Raw genomic sequence first — 20,740 nt, 5'->3', positions numbered from 1 at the left:
GGACAGTTTTAGCCAATATGACAAAAAAGTGATTTTTAAAAACTTACAGACTTCAGCTTTAATATACTGACTGTCAAAATGTCAAAGTTGGACATTCTACATGATGGTATCCCTGCTGCCACCTTCTGGTTTAGAGGAGAACTGCTTGTTCCTGTGGTGAGTTGCATCCATTCAGGAACAGCAAATCTCCTAATAGAGGTGTCCCTAGGGGTGCCCAGTGATTGGCTAGGGTTGTCCATGCCCCCCTCTAGATCCACCCCTGAATACATCAGCAAAGGTGTCCTTCATGAGAATAAGAAATATGCTATCCCTTTGTGGTTGCACATGTATGTCCTTACATATTAAAATTATAAAGCTGCTATTGGTCCTGTAGTTATATTTTAAAGTTGTGGATTGATTTGGGAACAACTTTAGCATCATCATTAGCGTGAGCTTGAGTAGGAGCCCAGACCTGAGCTACAGGGCAGCTGTTTTGAACGTCCACTTCTTGTACAGGTCTTTCAGTGCCGTGAAATTAAGATTTCTTTAGTGACATCTTTAAAAATTCTTTAACAGAGAGAGCTACAAAAATCATGCTAAACTTCTCAGCTTAGAGAAGACGTACGACATTCTCATCCTGTTTGTCTCTTCACATTGGAACTGAGAATAAATCTGTGTTCATTCATTCAGCAACAAAAAAAGCATTTTTTTTATTACAGTAAACATATTTTTGAAAGGTCTTTACAATAATTTTCATGGTTTACATTTCAGAAATGTTACAGTATTGTAATAATTGTTTGAATACTTCAATAACATCACTTTAAATCTCCCAGGTGTGTCTGGTTGCCACGGCACCCCTAACCAACTTGGCTCTGGCTGTGAGGATGGATCCATCTCTGCCGCGTAAACTCAAAGGGCTCTACATCATGGGAGGGAACACGGAGTGTGAGTGAAACACCGACAGCTTGTAGAGTCGTTCATTTCCACTTCACTCATCCATTACTGTCCACGGACAGCATGGCTACCGGTACAGACTTTGTTTGGATTAAAATCACCACCCAAGTTGAAAAACTTGTTGGAAAGGAAACCTCAGTTGCAACACAAAGCATACATCTTTAAAGGTATAGTGGAAGATTTTCGCAAATTTTGGATAACCGCCCTCTCACCTTAAAAAAGAAAAATGCACATGCACAATCCTGTACTCGCTCCTGAGAGGGAACGCCTATTAAACCAGTGCAAGAGCATGAACTAGCCCATTTCTCCTGTTTAAAAGTTGCTGCTTGCATCGCTCATGCAAGCTTTCTTTCCAAAAGAAGATTTGCAATTTTTCCACTTTGTCAGACTCACCATCAGTAAGTGAAACAGGGACTAGCATGTAGGACAGCCTTATGGAAACATATCAGAATGATTGACATTTAGGAGGACCACTTATTTTGATGATCCACCCGGAAAAAGAATATCCTACACTATACCTTTAATATCAACATTTTTGTAAAATTTTTTCATTGTAAATGAAATTAGACCAGTTATCCACTTACTGTTACTTAAAATCAGACTAATGCATCCCAATCATATTTTTATATTTTAAACTTGCCTAAATACACAGCTCTTAAAGAAGTGACTAAAAATTCTGTTTTTATTGCTGAGAATAATTAATACGGCACATTGGAAGCCTAAGAAAGTATAGATATTTTTTTTCTTATCTCTTCTCTTGGTAAAGACTGACTTTTTGTGGTTCCCCTGTAACGAAGCCCGAGGAAACATCACGGTGTGCGGCGAGTTCAACTTCACTTCTGATCCAGAAGCTGCATACATCGTGCTGAATGATTACCAGTGTCCAACCTACTTGGCCTGCTGGGAGTTTACCTGCTACAACAAGCTGCCCTGGGTAATTTCTCATCTACTCATCATGCGTGGATGATGTGTAGACACCATGCTGTGCATTAGTTCAGGGTTTCCATCATTTATCAACAGTAAAATATTGCAGCTTGTGATGCACTTTTTAATTTCCTCAGGAGTTCTGTGACGCCTGGTTGGCGCAGAACACCCATAAAGCTCGCTTCATGGCAAAGATCTTCCGCCACAGCATCGAGGCGTCAAAGACAGACCGCTTTGAGAGAGAGTTTATTGCCGGGTCGGGCCTCATTTCCTGTGACTCATATGCTATGGCGGCCGCTGTGGATGACTCATTCATCATAGAGAGCGACCAGTTTCCAGTCAGCGTGGAGCTGATGGGGCATAACACCAGAGGGATGATGATCGTGGACACTCTGGGACTGCTCAACAAAACGCATAAAGCTTTTATCATAAAAAAGGTGGATATGGAGAAGTTTAAGAGGATGATGATGGCGGCTCTGGAATGAGTTTCACCTCGTTGCCGTATGTCTTTAACTGATAATGCTTTAAAGCTGCACATGTACCTTCATGATGGAATGACTCCAGTATAAACAGACTGAAACCTTTGACTTTGGTCATTGTTTATTGAAGTTGATGCTTTTCATTCATCACACACTCAAAGATAAAATGTTCTCACATACTGGATGCTCCAACCAATATGAGCTCTGGTCTTATTCTGCTCCCCCATATTTTAAAGATTAATGGTGTAATCCTCTGTAGGTTCTTCATATCCCGTAGCTTGCTGCTGCTCTTCCTCACCTGTGCTTCAGGTGAGGTATTGATAAAACTAAAGATGCAGGTTCACACACGCTGAAGAACTATTGATTGTGATCAATATAAATATTTACAGCTTTTCGATCAGCCATGTCAGACGTTAACGTTGGTATCAGTATCCTTTCCTCCCTCTGAATCGTGACCTTGTGTCAAGCTGTGGATAGAAAACATTTTATTAAAGTTGTTTAGTTGATATATACAGTGAGGAAAATAAGTATTTGAACACCCTGCTATGTTGCTAATTCTCCCACTTAGAAATTATGGAGGGGTCTGAAATTATCATCGTAGATAAATGTCCACTGGGAGAGACATAATCTAAAAAAAAAACTAAAAAAATCCAGAAATCACAATGTATGATTTTTTTTTCTAACTGTTTATTTGCATGATAAAGTTGCAAATAAGTATTTGAACACATGAGAGAATCAATGTTAATATTTGGTACAGTAGCCTTTGTTTGCAACTACAGAGGTGAAATGTTTCCTGTAGTTTTTTTATCCAGTTTGCACACACTGCTGGAGGGATTTTGGCCCACTCCTCCAGACAGGTCTTCTCTAGATCAGGCAGGTTTCTGGGATGCCGCTGAGAAAAACAGAGTTGAGCTTCCTCCAAAGATTCTCTATTGGATTTAGGTCTGGAGACTGGCTAGGCCACACCAGCACCTTGCTATGCTTCTTCCAGAGCCACTCCTTGGTTATCCTGGCTGTGTGCTTCTGGTCATTGTCATGTTGGAAGACCCAGCCTTGAACCATCTTCAATGCTCTAACTGAGGGAAGGAGGTTGTTCCCCAAAATCTCACAATACACGGCCCTGGTCATCCTCTCCTCAATACAGTGCAGTCACCCTGTCCCATGTGCAGAAAAACATTACAAAGCATGATGCTACCACCCCCATGTCTCACAGTAGGGATGGTGTTTTTGGGATGGTACTCCTCATTCTTCTTCCTCCAAACACGGTCACTGGAATTATGACAAAAAAAAGTTCTATTTTGGTCTCATCTGACCACATGACTTTCTGTCATGACTCCTCTGGATCATCCAAATAGTCATTGGTAAACTTAAGGCGGGTCTAGACATGTGCTGGTTTAAGCAGGGGAACCCTCCATGCCATGCATGATTTCAAACCATGACGTCTTAGTGCATTACCAACAGTAACCTTGGAAACGGTGGTCCCAGCTCTTTCAGGTCATTGACCAGCTCCTCTCATGTAGTTCTGGGCTGATTTCTCACCTTTCTTAGGATCAATGAGACTCCATGAGGTGAGATCTTGCATGGAGCCCCAGTCAGAGTGAGACTGACAGTCATGTTTAGCTTCTTCCATTTTCTAATGTTTGTTCCACCGTTGGCCTTTTTTTCCCCAGGTTGTTTGGCATTTTCCCGTTGGTTTTTTGTTTTTGGCCTTTTTATTTTTTGGTTCTTTCTTGTTTTTTTTGGGTGGACAGGTGTCTTTATGCAGCTAACGACCTCAAACAGGTGCATCTAATTTAAGATAATAAATGGAGTGGAGGTGAACATTTTGAAGGGAGACTAAAAGCACTTTATAGATAGACAGTTGTGAAAATAATTGTTTGCAGCTGTATCATACAAATAACTATTTTGTTTAAATCATATATTGTGATTTCTGGAAGTTTTTTTTTGGTTATGTCTCTCACAGTGGACATGCACCTACAATGAAAATTTCAGACCGCTTCATGATTTCTAAGTGGGAGAACTTGCAAAATAACAGGGTGTTCAAATATTTATTTTCCTCACTGCACATGCAGCATTCCTACCACCCTCAAACCTCTGGTTAAATGTCCTTTATAAACATCTGTTCTCTATGAAAAAAGTGATTACAGACGTACCATGGACCTCTTGCACTCAAAGAATGATGTCTGCAGGGCTTTGCAATGGCCTTCCTTCAGACACTCGCTGGGCATCTTTCCCTCCTAGTAGATATAAACACACATAAATATGCCGTCTTTAATGTGACAATAGAAACTGCATTTTAAGCTTATTTCCTTGGTCCAAAACTTACCAAGAAAATTCCATATCATAGCTAATTGGTCTTTTTCATAAACATTAGACTGTTATTCCTTTCAGCTTACTGGTGGGGTGGTGGGAAATGCAGAATACATCGGCTGCAACTAAAAGTGGATTATCTGTGTTTGGTTTTTAAATCAGAATTTAAGCTTTTTAATTGCAAAGCTGAGGTTTCAGACATACAAGGAATTTGTTTTAGTGATGTATAAATAAAGCCAAGTTGTTTATAAAGAGCAAGGTGGCAGTATGGGCAGTTCAGGGCAAAGACCAGCAGGAGCCAGTGCCCCAATAAAACTGGTCCTAGTGCCTCTAGTGAAAATGTAGTAAAACTAAATATTGTTATATGAGCTGTGGCTACACAAAAAGATGAGAAGCTTCCTCTTTTTTTTTTTTTTTCGGTGCACTTTGGGTTCTCAGGTTGCCAAAGATATATCGCAAAAATTCTAAGCATTGCATCTACTGAGGGACAATTAGGAGTTCTTAGAAAATATGTTGTCCCACCTTGGGCAAAAAACTCATACATTATGTTATTTGTTACTTGATTCCTGTTTAAGTATAAAGCTTAAATATACTAAAATATATGATTCCTGTTGCTCCAATTGTGTAAAATAACTCATTTTAAGTTTAGCTTATTTTATTCTGTTATAATGTTTTGACTGTTAAGTAACTTATTGTACTAGCTGACAAACTTTAACATAAACATCAGACAATGCGTTTTATGTTTTCTATGTGTCCTCTTTACTTGTATACAGTTCAAAGAACAATTAGTCTAATATCTGTTGAATAGATATTGAATTTAATCGTCATGGGATTGATTCAGGGCCGGACTGGGGCAAACCTTTTGCTGGGGCATTTTTAGCAAAGCGCCGCCCCACCCACCCAATGACCTTGATTAAGAAATAAAAAAACAAATAAAAAAATATATTGATATACATATTTTAGATGTACAAGATATATATTTAATCTTTGATGACGATTAAAGCCGTTTCGTTTTTTTGTCTGATTGGTGATGTAATTCCACCCTAGGGCCCATAAATATTTGCCCATTGACTCTTGTTAAAAGCTGTACAAGCGCAGTAGCTGCTCTGCAAAAAAACGCATAGGAGGGCACTTCAAATCACTTTACAGTTCACCAGATCATCCAGTCAGATTGATTCAAATTTTTCTATCTAAGGAAAACCAGTTGATTGCATCGACTCATTGACTTGAATGCAATCTCTCACACTAAACATACTTGTAGAGACAGTGGAGAGGAAAAACTCCACTGTCGCTACACCCCATTCCTGCTCAGGGCGCAGGAATGGGGTGCCCCAAGGTGGCAGAAACTGTAGTCACAGTTTAGTGTGGGTGATTGACAGGTCGAGTCATAGGAGTGAAATCCCTTAAAGCAAACTTCCATTAGAAGCTGGTGGTGAAATCGTTTGGACCTGATCAGACGAACATCAAAATTAATCAGCAGTCCAAACACAGATGGGATTGTTCACTCTGTCTTTTTCCAGGCCATGGTTGAGCTACAAGGCTTGGCTAACTGCATGCAGCGCGGCTAATGCTTTATTCTGCTTTCCCTGCCTCCTTTTTCAAACATCAGGGTCTGACCCAGCATGGATAAAGACAGGAAGGACTGATTTAAAGTAAAAGAAGAATGAACAATCTGGGATTCACATGGAAAATAATATAATATAGTGTACTTTTTCTAGATGTTTGTCAATTTGCATTGTTGCTCTTAAATTAAAAAGTTTTTATACATTAGAGAATATATAGCTGACTAATAGCTTCTCTATTATTAAACAGGTACATTATTTTTTTTAGGTTTGTGACACCATATTGGACCCATATTGGACAAAGCCTCAGAAGGGCAAAATGTATGTACAGAAAGTAAAACTTTTAAATTATATTATCTTTTTGTATTCATTAAGTTTTTATTTTTTTTATTTATGTTTTTTGTTTTTGACATTTGACAGTTTTTTTTTTTGGTATAGGTCTATTTTAAATTTTTAGCCCCTCCTGGAGAAAACTCCACCAGCTGCCACTGATTGGCACAGAGAGGAAAAGAAGAAAATCCTAATTATTAATTATCAAATGTTTAGCTGAATTTAAATGTGAGGATTTACAGTGGTCTATCAATCTGCATCGGGTTGAAACCTTTTCCTCATTTGCTTTCAATCTGAAAAGGGCTTGTTTTTTTTGTTTCAGATGTGAATTCAGCAAACAAATCCAACAGTTTTGGTTCTAGTTTATCTTGTAGAAGTCGCACCTTAGCATAGCGTTAGCATTTTATCGGGTTAGAAAAGCGGATGAGCTAGATGAGATACAGCTAATGGCTTTTACAATATAAATTAGTTTTGTTTACCATCTCTCTCAGTGTCCCTTCCTTCCACCTACCTTTACCACACAGTCATGCTGAAGGAGACAAGCCTTGAAGTCCTCTCTAATGCCCGCGCAGGCTCTGCTGTCCTCCTCTTTATCCTCGTAATATTTAGGCATTGTTCAGAGTTCACTTTTAACAACAAAACAAGCGAATGTCAAACTGAGGGCTGCAGTAATTCACGCATAAAAAGCTGTGATATGTAACTGTTATGAAGCTCTGTCAGTCGCCATGATTGCGAAAGGCATTGTGGGAAAGCGGAAGTAGAAGTGCAGGCTGGGATTGCTTGTAGTTTTTTTCCCATTAACATGTGACTCAATTAATTGAACAATTGGATTTTGGGCCACATAGCTTTAAAATCGAGTTTTTAAAATAAGAAACCTGAAAATGAAGATGGAATGAAAGAAAAAAACAAAAACAAAACACAAAAAGTACAATTAGTTCCACCCAGTTCAGATGTTTATTCAAAATCAATGTTCATGGAAAATTGATGCCAAAAAGATCACCAGAATCAAGCAAACATGGACACGATGAAGGCACATGAACTGAAGTTGTTGAGTGAATGTCCTTTGTATTTTTTTTTTTTTTTTTACAGACATGTCCTGCTTTCCTTAAAAAGAGCAGGGAAAATCCCAGACAGCATGGCAATGGGTCCCTTACATGCATTCATTTTCCGTTTGTTTATGAAAGCAGATGCAACATTAAAAGCAGAAGGAAAAGGTATTTTTTAAGCATTTCGGGCTATGAAGTTTTGCTCAGATTTTCAAATTCAAAGAACTAGAGACTGACCAGAGCACATACTTCAATTGGGGAAAGGAAAGGGAACCTGTTTAACCTGAACAAAATGTTAGTAAATTACAATTAAAATCATAACTGCGATAAAGCATTTTAAGCCAGAATTAGAGTAATTAGAAAACAATCCCACCTAAAGGCACTTCACTAACCCCTTGACAGTGAAAACTACAATCACTATTACAAAAGATCAGTCAAGTTTCACTTACAAATAGTTTTAAATTAGATAGTTGGCCACATACATGAAAATGTAAAAAAAAAAAAAAAAAAAAACACTACCTCCAATAGGAAAAAAGTGATAGAATATATATCTCTAAATATATTTACAGCAGTGAAATTTATTGATCAGTAGTCATGTCCTGTCCACAAAAAGAACTTACCGTAACAAAATAAATGAAAAAAATGAAATGAGGTAAAAAAAATCATCAAAGCAGTGCAAATATTGCTGTGCCAGATCATAAGCTGATGAAATTAGTTTTCACTTCTTTTCAGCAGTAATATAATATTTAATATTGTTTTAATCTAGCATTGTTTTATCTAAATTAACATTATCCAAACATTGATGATTTTCCAGGCAAGAAACAGCGAAGAAAAAGATTGTTGAGAATGGGGGGTAATTTCAAGATAATGGTGTTTATAAGGCACATTTTTCCTACTTAGACTGGTATCTACTACCTCAGGGTTCCTACAGCTGTTACAGTAAGTATTCCAGATGTTTTCAGACCCATTTCCTAACCATTATCAGACCATTTCTACTAGGTACTACCAATCGGGTCAAATTGCTCTCACTCTGGTGTTTACCATTAATGAGCTCCCATAAAAACGCTAAACCTCTCTTCATTATTGAAGTTATATCCAGCTAATACAAAACAAAGCTGTACGGTAATGTAACTAGCTGCAAAAACGTGATAATTTGCTAAACTGTTAAGTTATCCACCAAAATATGACATTCATATGTGAGACCAGGAGCCATTATCCTTGAGAATAAGATATATTTATAAAACTATTTTTACATTAATATAAATTAAATAATACAAATATCTTACAAAAGCAATATTTTCAGCTAATTCTGTCGGTATTTCTTCCAACTATCTGAACATACAGAAAATATGACATTGTATTAACAAAGGCAGTTTCTGACTCTTTTAAATATTAAGATATTTCAACTAAATAACAGCTTATTTTATGAAATGACGATAACGAGATGTCAAGCATGTTTAGTCGTTTCATTATCTCATAAAATCTATGGCTTTAGGTCTCATATCAAGATACTCTTTACTTTAACTTAACCATCTCTTTAGTTCGCGTTTGATTAGATAACAGATTCAAAGTTTTGTTATAGTAAAATTCAAGGAGCTCATGATCATTTTGTTAAAAGGTGTTTTCAGCTTTTCCCCTCAAACATTTTGAGCTACTTTTATTGGTATAACCATTTATTATTAAAATATTTGAAGATATCAATCCTTTTTTAAAAGTATTTACAGCCACATTGTCTCATCATATGGAACTAGGATCTCCAGCTTAATTTGTCTTGATACATTCCCAGTACAGCAGGCACAATAACTTTATGAACCTCCTAATATAAGAGAAAATGATCACTTCCAGGCCATTTTTTTCCCCTCATTGTCTCATCCTCTCCCACTACAGTCATAAAATAAAGATTAACACCAATTATGATGTGATAACCACATAATTACCTCCTTATTTCTTAGAAAGTCTGATTTTCTTTTTCTTTAAATTGGAACCCAGAAGATTCTTGGAAAATGTTTTAACATAGGTTTCATATTAAAACGTGTAGGAACCCTGCAACAACTAAAACAGAATCTAGTACAATCCTCCTACTGTTTAACTTTCAATACCATGAAAATGAATTTGTTGACACAAGACTTTGCAAGGAGCTGTATGCCATGAAAACTAAAAATTACAGAAACTATTTAGATTAAAAAGAAAAGTCCATAAAAACACAGACTCATAACTACCATAAACATCTTTTAGAATAAAATATATTTTAACTCTTGTACAAATTAAAGATTTATTTTCAATAAATTAAGTCAACTTCATAGATCGTCAGTCATAGTTGTAATAATAATATATCAGTATAACAATATATTTCTTTGAGGAAATTTTGCCTCGCTAAAGTCCCTGTTAGCTAACCCTAAAATGACCTTGAGGTGAGAGAGATTTGATGACATACAGCTGATTTTTTTTGTGGATCAATAGGCTGCCTTAGGTTGGAATATATGGAAAAATACTCCCACCAGCCTAACAACAGGATATCTGTTTGATTGGAGTGAAGAGAAGATATCAGTTTGGGCTGGTGTGCATCTAGAGTCCCGTGTTAGACCTCCGCCGCTGCTTTTGGAGCCAGCCCACCGTTAGGAGACGTCAACATTCTTGATCATCGCTGGGGTTTGCTGAGGCACGAGAGACAGTGCAATGCCCCTGCTCGCCCACATGTGGCAGCATTGAGTAAGTGAGAGGGATTTGGCATCATCTCTACCACTGGCCAGGTGGATTGGTTCCCCCCACCTGTAAAGATTCAGCCGCGTGCATTCTTCCAGCAATTATCTGATTGGATTCAAAGCCGCTCTGCGACACTGTTCCTCTGAGAAGCCAGGCTGCGAGCGGATGTCTTCACACCCTCCTTGTTGACTGCAGACAGTAGTATTCACATTCTCAAAAATAAAATCACAAGAGTGTGGGAGTCATGAAGAAAGTCAGGGAGAGACTGATAAATAAGAAGCAAAAACAAAGCAAATCAGGTAGAACGAGGACAGAGAGCTGGCATTTCTTAGACAAGTCTAAGCTCTAATGACTTCTCTGCTGGTTGCTAGGTACTAGAGACCCCGCATTAGCAGTCTGGGAGACTTTGGCCCTCCAGGGGCTATGATTCATGTACCTCCTCCTGAGCACTCAGCCAGATACCCTCTTTATATGTACCTGCAATGACAGAGCAGACCAATTTTCATTTAGTTATTTCCCTTCAGTGGGTGGAAACGATGAGGGTTTTCCTTGTCTGGACAAAGCATGTACCTCACTAAGGATGGCCCACACAGCAGAGTTTTTCTGAACTGAGAGTCGAAGGGCAACAACTGGGTTGAAGGCTGGATCTACAACCCCCTCTGCCACACCTTTCTCAAACTGACCTGAATGTTTAAACACAAACAACATGGAGGGGGAAAAAACGGGAAATATATAGAAAAATTAGACCACATGTGTCCTGCTCCAACAGCTCACACACTGATGAATCTTATCCTGAGAATCATTTTTTTCTCCATTATCTAATATTTGTTTGCCTGCCAGGTGTACTAATCACTGTGCCACTGCTCTGAAGAATTCACCATTTCCAAAAAGTCTTACCGATCCTGTAGAAGCGATCTTCAGTTCGCTTGTACTTCTCTTTGGTCTGCAGTCCACTTTCCTAACAATAAAACACATAAAATAAAATTAAGAGACACAAATTCAACTCATTAACAGGTTAAAGGGCACCTGCTGCACTGATGAGAGACATTATGTTTACTGAAAAATATCTTTAAAATAGCCTTTCTATTGGAAATTTAACGACTAAAACAATGTTGATGAGCAGACTGACTCCTCAGTAGTTCAGTACCTATAAGCATATATAAGCCTGTAGCCTATTTCCCTTTTTTTACTTCAGGAGCAGGAGGCGTTTCCCTACCGAGGAAGGAAGTATTTCCACTGTGGTGTTCTCAATCTTGTCTCCTGGGTGCTCCTGGTTACCGCTGCGAAACAGGAACCTGCCAATTGAATCACGCATGAATTCTAACATTTATATTCATGGATGAGCATGAATCCTGCATGTTAGCTTCAATACTGAGGCAGTTCATCAAATAGTTTGTAGACATTACCCTTTCAATGCCCATGCTGTTCCTTTAGAACCTCTGCTGAAGTTAACTGACACAAAGTGGAAGTCAGAATGATGCGTTTTTCTCTAAAATCTGGTGTTATGGAGTGTCTGTACACCGCAAAAACTGGAAATCTAAATAAATAATTTTTTCTTAAAATAAGTACATTTTATCTTTGTGAGGAGGTGAGACAGTTTGCCATTGGAACAAGAAAATTTACATTTAAAAAAGAAACAGAAATTTTAAGTGCATGTTATCTAAGTATGTTATTTGTAAGAGTAAAATACTCATTCCATTGGCAAATCAGGTTATTTACCTGCTCAAATTGCAGGTAAATACACTTAGTTTAAAACATTTTTACTTATTTCTAGATCGTTTTTGCAGTGTACAAACTTTGCCTTATATGCAAAACTTCTAAACTTACAGACTGGGGAAAGATAACTATTACTAGTGCACAAATATGACCCTGGTGAGAAGAAAGCCAAAACAAGAAACATTTTCTGTTTGTCACATGTCATGTAGAAGACACTCCTGGTTTGTTTAAACTAAAATTAAAGTTCTTGGCAGATATGCAAAACACCACATGTAGCAGAAAGGTAACCCTGCTAAACGTTTAGAGCCACTGAAAATGGTGGTGGCTGCATGATGCTGAAGGACAATCAGGAATAAAACACAAGTAGAGATTACTTTAATCTTTAATGCCCTAAACTTACAGGCGAAGCTAAAGTAGAATCATTTAGTTAAAAGGTGCTCGTGTGTTACACAGAATTTCAAGAGTTCAAGATTAACTGGAGGAAAAGTGCAGCCAAGTGGTAAATCTAAAAGCTTAACAGAGATAAAAATAGATCTCCTATTACATTTGAAGCAATTTTTAGGATTGTAATTGTTACATGTAATGTAAGACAGTGGTGGCAGTGAAAAGGTAATGTGTAACCACTAAAAGACCAGGAGTCCGTTTCACAAAGCAGGTTTACTGAAAACAAAGTTTTCTAAACCTGAAAAAAGGGAAAATGACTTTTCCATTTCACAAAGAGAGTTTATTCAACTTCTGTCTCAGTTACCATAGAAACATTCTCCCCAGAGCTAATCTGGTCAGTTGCAGGTACTTACTATATAATTTTGTTATTCTTTCATTCTGCTACAAAAATGTAATTTAGAAAATATATTATTACAGTTCAGTGTAGGAGTGTGATTTTGATCAGGAAGAATCTTATTTTAGAGTTGTACAAATGGAACAACAGAGAGAAGAATGTTATTAATAAATGTAAAAATGGCTTGCCATAGACCACTTCATATAAACCTATAGATTAAATTGAGCAACAATCTTTTCATTCGCCATCTTCCTCTCCTTTGCAGCTAAAATGCTGTTTCTTTGTCTTTTAGACACATTCCATTTTTTCATGTCTCCAATAAAATCTCTAGTTCCAGTTGGGTAAAATAGGAACTTCCTGTTGCATGTTGTCATGGTGACTCATAGTATCGGGGCTCCACTGATAATGGCATTTCATACTTCCCGACATTAGGCTAGATCAATTTAGCAGTGATTGGAATCTGAGTTTGTTAAACCTGCTTCGTGAAACGGACCCCAGGTTGTATTACTGTGCTTCCAATATTACTTTACAATAAAATAAGCTTAAAATAGGGTTATTTGCTTTTCACAAACCTAAACAAAGGTTTGCTTTACTCTAAGGCTGGTTTTAACCTGTTTATAAATTCACCATCTTCCCTTCTATCTGCCCCACCACTGCAGAGAAGCCAGCCTGAGAATGCTGAATTTAGAGCACTCTCATTAGCTCAAGCTGACCTCAGGAGACATACACACACACTCTCTAAAGCTAGGCCTCACTTACTGAAGGACAGAAAGTAAAAAACCTGGAATAGATTTCTGCATGAGCCTGTTTGTGAAAATCTCGCCCCATATCTACTTTTTTTTTTTTTGCCAATAAACTGTATACATTGATATTTTCTAGTGCTGCCTACATTTCGCAGGCACAATTTAATGCACATTTGTTGTAATCCTATACAGCATCCTCCCTGGAATCACTCTCCATATTTTTATCGCTGTCAAACCATCTGCCAATCACAGCAAGTGAGGCGGGTTGTTGTTTTAGGCTGATCTATAGCATATGTTTTGTGTTTAATCTTTGCTCATTACCTTTCTATGCTAACCGGTCGGTCAAATTTAAATAAAATGTAGTCTCCAGAAGTAGGGGTGATGGCCCAGAAGAAATCTTCTCCAAGGTACGTCTTCTCCAGAGTGTGGCCCTGATAAACCTGCACAATACAAGACAAATATATTTATGTGTGATATGAATACAGATTATAAAAATGTCATTAAACTACAAAAAAAGGTTTGATTTAATCAACAAGAGCACAAAATGTATACAAGAACTGTGGAGTGTTACCTTCATTGAAGTGGAGACCTCTGCAGGGGGGTTAACATGCATTTTATGGAGTAGCGGCTTCAGGAAGTCTTTATCCTACAGATGCAGACAAGAGGAAAACCATTGTTTCTATGCAGGAAACAGATTCATCTGGTTCTGAAAACCAACAACGTTCAAAACATGAGAACTCACCGTCAGTTTCTGAATCTTTCCAGCAAGAGAAGAATGGAGTCCGACGTGTTGAAATAGAGAGGGTCTAAACCGCACGCGAAGGCTGGATTTCTGTCGCTCACAGTGTTTCTGGAGGTAAAAAAAATTGCATGACAAATTAATACGATTACTTCTACTAATAAGGAATCAGTATTGACAGGACATACCGCATCTTTCTCAGGGTTACAGACTTTGACCCAGAGTATGTGGTCCAGCAGCCAGTCGATTGGCTTCTCTTTGTAGAACATAAAGATGAACTCAACAATGAGGTTCAGATCTGGAGCCTGGAACATTTTTCCTGTAGAAAAGAGAGAACAACCTCAGAGATGTTTACTTTTCCCCAAAAGAAACTCTATAAAAACTAGTTACTTTAAACAACACATATTAAAGCATATGAAAAAATACAAAAAAATAAATAAAATAACACAAAATATAAATATGTAATTAAATAAACACACTTATTCTTGTATTTCTCAGTTTTTTATATATTTTTCTGCATTTTCTCATTTTCTGTGTTTATACATGTATTTGTTTATTTCTACTTCTATTGATTTATATTTTCATAATTCTTTACATACATTTATTTCTACATTAATTTATTTCTGCTTTTACTTATTTCTTCCAGACATGGCTGCCGAAACAAATTGGGGGATGTTTGATCATTCCATCTTTTTAGGTGTGGGGCAAAGTTTCCCAGCAAACTTTTTTTTTGTCTCAGGCTTAAAAATACTCTGTTACTACTCTTACAGTAAAATCTATAATTTAAAGTACCAGAATAAAAAAATCTGTTCAAAACAACTTGTGTAATGTTGCATCCATTCTATTCACTCAAAAATTTGAACACCAGCCTAAATACATAAATTGATAAACATGAACACTGATGTCAGGCAGAGGTTATCATTGATAGTAGTAAAGCTAACTACTGCAGCACCACCTGGGCAATGAACCGTTTGTCCCACTTCCATTAGGGAAACAATTCAAGATTATTGCTTCAGAAACAGAGGTGGGTAGAAACTAGTAACATTTACTTAGTTGCATTTACTTACATCATAAAAATAAAAAAAGTAGAGAAGTAGTTTTAAAGCATTGTACTTTTACATGAGCAAAAACATGATAAAGTTTCAATACTCTCATTTAGGTAAAATGTCTTGCTGCTCCTTCCATCATGAGTAAATTCCCTTAATGAAAACAGGCTTGTTTTAAACAAATGTGCACCATTAAGGGAAATGCTTTATTTTTTCTTCTTCTTTTTTTTTTTAGCTGAATGTTATTTTCCATCTGCTGGGTCTGCCAGTAATAACAGTATACTGTAATTTAACCTGTTCTTGCATAATGATTTTGGAAATTTTATAAATTAAAAATGTACTTTGAAGAGTAGTTTTAAGTGTTCATTCCACCTATTTTGTATTGTGTTATCACTGTATTTTATATGTTTATTTTTATCTTATTCTTTGAAACACCAGAATTTGTATATCACTTAATATTTTGTTCAATTTTACATCATTTTTTGAAGTATTAAATCAGTTATTATGGTCATTGGTAGTAAGTAGATCAGTTACTTAGCCTTTTTTACCAAATACTTTTTACTGTTAGTTTAGTATTTTCTTTAAAGTATACTTTTTACTTCAGCAAAAATATGATGAAGCAGTGCTACTCTTAACTCTACCCACCTTGGATCAGAAACAGATAAGATTCAAGAAAAGTTTATTTCTCAATGCTGCAAAGGTCAAAGATAGGAGTGATAAAAAGTTGGCCACTCCAGAGATAAAAACAAAAGCCTAATAAAATAAAAACTTTCCAGTCCAGGGTGGGCACAGGTGTCTCTCTGGGCGGCTTTCGCCAAGATTGATTTCTCACATTTTTTATTTATTTCTACATTTCCACAGTTGGAAGGATGGGATGCATCAAGCCAGATGTTTGAAACGTAAAGCAGGACATCTCAACATTCCTTAATGCGCTTCCACCATAGACTTTGCTGTACCAGATGCTCAAAATGGTCTGAATTTCCTATTATGATTATAATAAAAATACTCAAATCAATTCATTGTCTCTTCATTGTAGAATCAGTAGAAAAACATAAGGAATGATCTTTTAAAGATTATTGAAAAGATAAAAACAAAAAATAGAATATAACTGACTGACGTGGGAATTTTGTGAGAAAGATGGCGCTCACTAAACTACCTTGAGTTATAATTATATTTATCATAAGTACAACATATCTTATTCCATGGTTTATTATCAATTAATTGACCAATTCTATTTAATTAAAATGACAGTTATTATTGTTGTGGTATATGTGGAATATTAAGAATATTTCAGTGTTGTTACACTGCAAATCAATATATCTGCAAATTTTATTTCTATTGTCTACAATAAAAAGATAGATCTAAGTACTGTGTATATGTTTAAGAATGTCAGAAACATGTTTTGAAAAATAATTAGAAACAATCTGGTTGCATATCTAATCTTCTGCCTCTCTGCTAGTTAGATTATTTGTTAATCTAAAGAGGGGAATACCGATGAAGCCAAGCTGGGAGAACTCCAGGATCATCCAGTCCTCTGAAGACAGCTGCAGGGCAAAGTTCTTCATGGTGGCAAAATAGTTGGGCTTGGCCACAATGTCATCCTCCAGCTACAGGAAACAACAAACAGAATGACAAATAGTAAAAAAGCCAGATATTGTTGGAGAAGAAAGTGGGATTATTTGTTTACAGGGAGGGTGGGAGAGGGAAGACTCCTCTATTTCCATGAAGACAATCGTCTGAACTGAGCTAGAAAACAAACTACAGCAAACTACAGTAGGAGTTTACACTAAGACAATGGATTTACTCATTAACAATACCTCTTCCTTCCATATGGGAGCTGATAGTAGAAAGGACATTTCATGGATGAGACAAAAAAATAAAGTTTAAGCAAAGTAAAACATATCTGGAAATAATTGTTTGGTACCGATCATGATATTAAATGGAGTTCCAAGATTAAATAAACAATAGATAGATTTTTATTTTGTTTCTGGTGGCACAAAACAAAACCTTTAGCCTTCTTGCATCTACATATTAAACATAAAACGTTAAACTATCAGAACATTTATTTGATTAACTCTGATGAGACCAAGATTGAAAAGCTCCATTCTAAGCAACAAACACACCTGGTGAGATTGGAGTCAAACAATAATAATTAGTTAAACTTTATTGATCTCACATTGGAGAAATGTACTCTCTGCATTTAACCCATCCCCTTGGGGAGCAGTGGGCTGCCATTGTGCGGCGCCGGCGGAGCAGTGTGGGGTTAAGGGTCTTTGCTCAGAGACCCAGAGTGGCAGTCTGTGGGAGTGGGGCTCAAATTCAGAACCTCAGGATTCCAAGCTCTTTGCCCTAATCACTAGGCCGCCACTTCCCCCATGAGAATAAATAAATAAATGATTAAATACATAAATCACTCCATGCCCAATGTTAAGTATATGCGATGATGTGGGTTTGATCTCTTTCCAAAGCCCAAAGTAACCTTGTGCTTGAAAAAACAGCAGTTTAAATAAAAATCAGCAGACCTCAAACCCTGATCTTAGGATAACTACAGGATAACTATCGAAAAAAAAAAACTTTAACCAGAAAAAACAAAATGTTTTCCATGATATCTGAGGTAACTTAAATCCTATAGAAAAGATGTTAGTTGAGCTGGAAAGATGAGAGCATAGGACTTCCATCATGCAATGATTCAAATCTTTTAATCTGTTATAGAACAGTAAGCCATTTTCTATTGATAATTTTTAATTTTTTCTAATCTTTTCCCACAAAGAAAGATAAAGCTGTATTTTTCTTCTTGAATTTGAGCGTGAGATTATGCCACAGCAGTAAAAAATGCACGTCATACATCCTCAGCGGGGTAGCCAGGAAATGAGGCTGCCGCTGTATTACAGGCAGTAGTAGAATGAGTAATAAATATTCCACACTTATCTCCGCTGAGATGTGATATTTGCACATAGTCAAAGGTTTATTATGGAAATATTTTATTACCTTTCAGAGAGTAAAGCGACAATAAATCAAAAAAGCATTTTAGATTAAATATTTTATGTATGGTAGTCATTTACCTGCAGCTTCAAACTTACCAAATTGAGACTTCTGCTGAGCTGCATGTTACACATACTGATTTAGCTCCAAATAGAAGCACTGAGGTATAAATCATTAAATATCTGAATTAAAATTCAAAGACATACCTGGACATAATAAACCCCTTTGCTCACAGCGTACATCATGAGAAAGGAATAATCCAAATTCTGCTTTGTTCGCCATCTAAACAAAGACATAAGACATTGAAACACAAATATTAAGATGGAGCCTACTGAATCTAGCTTTCTGCATATATCTGCAGATAACATGTCAGGCAGGTGAGAAGCAACAATGTTGGCAGGTATATGTGCAAAGGTAAAGGAGCAGATTCTGCTTGAATTATTTATAATGCCCAGCTGCCACGCTAATTGTTTGGTCCAACTGACGTAGCAGTGTGCTGTTCACCGAGGACTGCGGGTGTTTCTGTGTGGGAGCTGTCAGAAACATAATTCTGATTCTGCCTGCTCTATATATATATATATATATACATACTTAAAACACATCAGTAAACATGGACGGTCACTCATTCCAACTTAGCTGAGCACAGATTGCTTTGGAAGTCCACAATATTTTAATGACAACAGGTTTTAAATGCAAACTTATGCAATGTGACAATCAGGTTGAGCTAGATGCAATCTGAAACATCTATGCCCACTAACACCCACATGCAGTGCAGCTCTCCTGAAGGCTATTACGCGAGTCTGCACTGCACTGTAAATAGATTTCTAATGAATTCAGCTATAAAGGAAAGATAAGCACGGTGGGGCCCTACTAACAGACAGTGATACGGCGTGCTGCTGCTGATGACCTTGATCTGACTTTCACAAATGCCTGTGGAATACTAAGCGCCCCATCAAGCCAACTAAAAGCTCTTGCTTACTCCCTCCCTCCTCCCCCCTGACTCGTCTCTCTGGTTTTTCTGCAATCCTCAGAGATTTTTTTCAACAAATTTTACTTCAGAAAATTGCGTATTGTTTTTTTTTTTTCATTATAGGCAGAAGAAAGATATATACACATTGTATGAAGTACAGAAAGACAGCAAGTCTGATTCCTTATGTAAACTGTTTTCTAAAGTCTTTATACTATGAATGATTTTTGGAGCCTCAGGGGGCATGTTCAATGCGTCTGTTAGCATGTGAGGTGCTCATATGTGTAGGATTTTTCTGATTTAGAAAGCTTTTAAAATGATCCGTGATTAGTTAAATCAAAATATTGATGTTAAACTCTGAAAAGAAAACCAGTCCTTTTACTGAGAATTACAACCTTAAAATGTGAAAGCAGCAAAAGCCTTGAAATAGTCTTATCCCCAAGGCTTCACCGTTTATATTATAAATTTCATCTAGAGTCTAAAGTATTTGAGAGGGGGAAAAAAAAGGCCAAAATCTGCTTATGTTTGGCTGATCAGGTTTTCTTGACGACTAACAGCTTTGAAGCTGAAGGTTCGCAGATACAACATACGACTCATATAGAGGAGAAGAACCGAGGAACCTAATTGTAATGGGACTGATCACCCTCTTATTAACAATACTCTATCCTTAAAGGTGTGAAAGAGGATTTTTCTCAGAAATTAAGTATCCAGATTAATCTAAAATGACTGTAATGACAAAAAAAAAATTTAAACCCTTAAACTCTGGCCGTGGTGGGCGTACAAAACATTAGCTAATCCACTTTGTCTAATGTTGAAAGTGGATTGGCGACTTGTTTGTCAGACAAACATTTTGCGTTCATTCCTCCAGTACGTTATTACTTAGGCTCCAAGAGTAAATCATGCGCTGTTTGGCTAGCGGTCCGCCATTACAACCGATGCACAAAGAAATACTCCTAGGCTTGTTTGCTACTGCAGATTTTTTTTGGTGGCTATTTGTTCACTTTTTGTTCAAACTCCAGCATCAATGGCCAAAAAGGATCCTGCAAACCTAACCGGGAAAAAAAAGCCTTATTACGATGTAGCTGGAAACAGGAGAGAAAGTGGGAGAGAACGGAGTCGGCTAAGTGTGTGTTTAAAAGATTCTTTTCAGAGATGGCGTGCCCTAAAGGCACAAAAGTGTCGGAAAATGGATGCACTGGTTCTGCTGGACCGGTAAATTACATTTCATTCTGTAGTAAGTTGTAGCAGCAGTAGCGAGAACACACCAACAAATCTTAAATACAACTTGCAGTGATAACGTCGGCAAAGACCTCTTCTTTTTAAGGAGATTTCCTGCTGACTAGGTGCATTCTGGCACTTTGCTGCCTCTCTAGGTCAAGTACAACATTATCGGCGGCGCGCTACCAGCGTAGAGAACTTTTTTGAAGGGGGGGGGGGGGGGGGGGGCCGAAAAAAAAGGCCAAAAAAAAAAAAAAAAAAAAA

The 20,740-nt window shown here is 37.1% G+C and overlaps 3 protein-coding genes across 3 annotated transcripts in view; 1 reads left to right on the top strand and 2 right to left on the bottom strand.

The window, feature by feature from the left end:
- Positions 1 to 78: 78 nt before the first annotated feature.
- LOC107099882 (inosine-uridine preferring nucleoside hydrolase-like) lies at positions 79 to 2,373 on the top strand. The gene is made up of 4 exons (XM_015398164.1): positions 79 to 156; positions 813 to 924; positions 1,731 to 1,867; positions 1,995 to 2,373. Exons 1-4 carry the CDS (start codon positions 79 to 81, stop codon positions 2,340 to 2,342), a joined length of 675 nt encoding a protein of 224 aa, XP_015253650.1. The 3' UTR covers positions 2,343 to 2,373.
- A 130-nt stretch (positions 2,374 to 2,503) lies between these two features.
- Positions 2,504 to 7,277, bottom strand: LOC107099897 (cytochrome c oxidase assembly factor 5). Its single transcript, XM_015398192.1, has 3 exons — positions 7,050 to 7,277; positions 4,490 to 4,573; positions 2,504 to 2,803 (listed from the first exon to the last, which is right to left on the bottom strand). The coding sequence occupies exons 1-3, from the start codon at positions 7,149 to 7,151 to the stop codon at positions 2,762 to 2,764; spliced, it is 228 nt and encodes a 75-aa protein (XP_015253678.1). The 5' UTR covers positions 7,152 to 7,277; the 3' UTR covers positions 2,504 to 2,761.
- A 2,018-nt stretch (positions 7,278 to 9,295) lies between these two features.
- mgat4a (mannosyl (alpha-1,3-)-glycoprotein beta-1,4-N-acetylglucosaminyltransferase, isozyme A) overlaps positions 9,296 to 20,740 on the bottom strand; it is a 47,133-nt gene continuing 35,688 nt past the window's right edge. The window contains exons 7-16 of the mRNA XM_015398185.1: positions 18,498 to 18,573; positions 16,802 to 16,916; positions 14,452 to 14,582; positions 14,267 to 14,374; positions 14,096 to 14,170; positions 13,846 to 13,964; positions 11,504 to 11,582; positions 11,185 to 11,245; positions 10,858 to 10,970; positions 9,296 to 10,764 (exon numbers count right to left, since the gene is read on the bottom strand). Of these exons, the coding sequence (XP_015253671.1) occupies positions 10,738 to 10,764; positions 10,858 to 10,970; positions 11,185 to 11,245; positions 11,504 to 11,582; positions 13,846 to 13,964; positions 14,096 to 14,170; positions 14,267 to 14,374; positions 14,452 to 14,582; positions 16,802 to 16,916; positions 18,498 to 18,573 (904 nt within the window). The 3' untranslated portion in view covers positions 9,296 to 10,737. The remainder of the gene's footprint in view (positions 10,765 to 10,857; positions 10,971 to 11,184; positions 11,246 to 11,503; positions 11,583 to 13,845; positions 13,965 to 14,095; positions 14,171 to 14,266; positions 14,375 to 14,451; positions 14,583 to 16,801; positions 16,917 to 18,497; positions 18,574 to 20,740) is intronic.

This window comes from Cyprinodon variegatus, unplaced genomic scaffold (assembly GCF_000732505.1).
Source record: "Cyprinodon variegatus isolate N-32 unplaced genomic scaffold, C_variegatus-1.0 Scaffold916, whole genome shotgun sequence".
NCBI lineage: Eukaryota > Metazoa > Chordata > Actinopteri > Cyprinodontiformes > Cyprinodontidae > Cyprinodon > Cyprinodon variegatus.
This window is presented reverse-complemented; position numbering and strand designations above follow the sequence as displayed.